Genomic DNA, 3241 nt, shown 5'->3' with positions numbered 1-3241 from the left:
ATCAGATCACATGGAAGAGCCTTGCAGACAAACTCTGTCTCGATTTCTACTGCCTCATGAACAATCTGATAAACTTTCTCCAACGGAAGCTGCTTTTGCATCAAACTGCACAAAGTATGATAATCAGTAAATGGATACAGACCTATTGTTCACAAAACAGTGTAATGTGAGACAGAGTTTGTAACATTTTGACTTATAGTAACAGTAAGCCACATTGGGTTTTACCTGTACAAGAGACAAGCAAAGTCACAGTGGAGCCCCTCGTCTCTCGATATAAGCTCGTTTGAGAAGGTCAAACCAGGCATAAGACCCCTCTTCTTAAGCCAGAAGATGGCACAGAAGCTGCCCAAAACACATGAATGCTTATACACAAGAGCTGACATATATACGATATGTTCTCTATGCCAATCATTCCAAGGAGGATGTTATACAACAGCTGAAGAAGTATACCTTCCTGAGAAGAATATTCCTTCTACACATGCAAACGCAACCAGTCTCACAGCAAATGACATAGGACTACAGACAATGGTAGGTACACAGTCAGATATTACAATAAGAGACAAGCAAAAGTGTTTCTTCAACCAAATAGAGGATAATAAATCCGACCATATTAACTCAAACCACAGTTTTGTACCTTTGAATCCAATCTAAACACCATTGTGCCTTCTTGGAAATACAAGGAATGGTCTCAATAGCATTGAACAATCTATCCTTCTCCTTTGGATCCTTTATATATGTCTCCAGAAGTAAGCTGTACATCTCTGATATATGTCACAAGAAAAATATATCTTGAATCAGAATTACACGGTAGAGAGAAATATTTGACAAAATCATAGTCCCCTATTGTGGGATATTAAAGCTAGAAACAACAAAACCTATCAAGCTTCAAGCCCCTCTTGATTACTGGTTACAACTTTCCAGTCTTATGGCTTGATCCTAAGATGTTTGTGTTCATTCACCCTGACCTCAGTTAATACTTTATTTTCTTCTATACTCATCATGACTAAATAGAATCTTACAACGTTCACAACTTATAGAAGCAAGTAAAAACTAAACACTTTCGAAATTTTGCAGATTTATACAAAAACAATCTAGACTACTTAACGCTTCCACTAACAAAGCCATACCCGAATGAATATTCTCCATGGCGATTTGAAAACCATAGAAAGCGCGAGCCTGAAAAATTCAGAGAATTGACTGTCTCAAAATCAAACAGCAAGTGTTGTCTTCAAGATTATCAAGTAAGTCAACAAGAAGAGTAAAATTAATCTCTAAAGGACAGATTTTTCTACACTCCTCACCTCCGGAACTTGGACATCATTCAAGAATCTAGCAGCCAAATTCTCCAAAACAATCCCATCTGATGCTGCGAAAAACGCCAGAACATGACTAATAAAGTGTTTCTCCGATACCGACAAGGCTTCCCATTGTTGCACATCAGTTGAAAGATCAACCTCTTCAGCTACAATCCATCCACAAAAAGTAAAAAAAACCAGAATTGATACTGATATTAACAGAAAACAGAACACTACACATAAAATTCAGAATCACAAAACAAAAATCAAAGTAACAAACTCCATCCACCACATCTATTCTATATAACCAGGTAACGCAAATGAAAGATATTACAATCCCATAACAACTAAAAGAAGAAGCTTTGCATATATATATCAAACTGCAACTATAAGCATAATCCGAATTCTAGGGGGGGGGGGGGNGGGGGGGGGGGGGGGGAATAGAGAAACGAACCAGTCCAGAAACTAGCCTCAGCCTTCTTATACATCTCCCAAATCGATTTGTACCTAACGGGAAACATAGTAAACCTCTGGTTCTGCGCCATCAAAAGCGGCTCTTTCGATTCATCTTCTTCTTCCTCCATGTCTCTTCTTTGACCATCCTTCAACGAACCCATTATCACTAACTAATTCCTCTCTCAATTTCAAGGGTCCTTTTTTTTTTAATGTGGAGAAACAGAGGATTAGGTATACTGCAGATTGATAGGGAAAAAAGAAACTGAAAACCCTAAACAAAAACCCTTGGAAACCGACAAAAAAAAAAAAAATTGGTTTTGTCTATACGCCTCCTCGTGATCTTCCGACGTGATTTTCAAGGCAACGGTTGAATAATGAAAAAAAATACTTATCTTGTTAACCACACAAAAACAAAAACAAAAAAGGATATTTAGTGGAAGCCACGTAAATAAGAACTTGTCCACTATTTTACTAACAAAACATTGTACAATGACTATTCTACTGTCACAATATTGTTGGCCATCTAGTGTTTGACATTTTTAGATTTTAGTTCGTGTTCATCATCGCCTCACTATACGGTGTTGGAACACTATTCAATATTCAATACAATCTAGTAATAGTAAGAATATTATGGATACTATTAATTGGGAAGTACAAAAACAGAAAAAAAAAACTTTTATAAAAAATTTCACATATTACCCTTACGGATTAAGTAAAGAAGAAGAGAAAAAAAAAATTAAGGCCAAAAAGGTAATCAAATGGGTATAAAAGACGCGGATCCTAACCGACCCGGTTTAATCATATTCGGATCCTGTTTTGCTAGATTGACTGTCGAATATATAGTCCCTTATCCAATCACCTTGGTTGTATGCAAAAGAAAAAACAAAAGGATTAAACCGACCAGAATCAAAAAGATAATATTAGTTAAGGAATATATAATTGAATTAAAATTCCTATAAAAAGCGAATTGCCTTAACTATCATCAATATCAATCTCATTCCATATAATACCAAACAATTAAACTACAATCAATATCTGCTATTTAATCCGACTTAATCATCATCCAAATCAACGAATCAGCCTAAACATCCTCTATATTTACATCTCAAATCAATATCACAACCAAATCAGTATCCCTAATAATTAGTAACTACAATAACTATTAACAGGGAACATTAATCACAAACCGTAATATGGGGATTAGTTTAGTAGGATTGAAATCTCATATTATTGATATTTTAGCAAATAACATTTAAATATAACTACAAATATGGAAAAATACAGAATGATGATTCACTTTTTTTTCTACACATTCAATAGAATAGGAAATTAAGATATTTGAATTTATGGGAGAATATCTTTAAAACAGAAACTCAATATCGTCAACTTGACCATTGTGTACAAAATTTTGTATATAAATATAGCATCCAGGTTTTACCTTTTTAGATAGCCTAAAGCTCTAATTTCTTTCACTCAAAAACATCGATTAC

General features: G+C 34.8%; 1 protein-coding gene across 1 annotated transcript in view; it reads right to left on the bottom strand.

Moving 5' to 3' along the window:
* The window catches only part of LOC104766272 (ribonucleoside-diphosphate reductase small chain A), a gene marked incomplete in the record, with an annotated part of 3690 nt that extends 1600 nt beyond the window's left edge, over positions 1–2090 (bottom strand). The window contains 7 exon segments of the mRNA XM_010490128.2: positions 1–105; positions 226–342; positions 451–516; positions 635–761; positions 1128–1176; positions 1302–1462; positions 1750–2090. Of these exon segments, the coding sequence (XP_010488430.1) occupies positions 1–105; positions 226–342; positions 451–516; positions 635–761; positions 1128–1176; positions 1302–1462; positions 1750–1912 (788 nt within the window).

This window comes from Camelina sativa, chromosome 19 (genome assembly GCF_000633955.1).
Source record: "Camelina sativa cultivar DH55 chromosome 19, Cs, whole genome shotgun sequence".
In the NCBI taxonomy this organism is placed as follows: Eukaryota; Viridiplantae; Streptophyta; class Magnoliopsida; order Brassicales; family Brassicaceae; genus Camelina; species Camelina sativa.
This window is presented reverse-complemented; position numbering and strand designations above follow the sequence as displayed.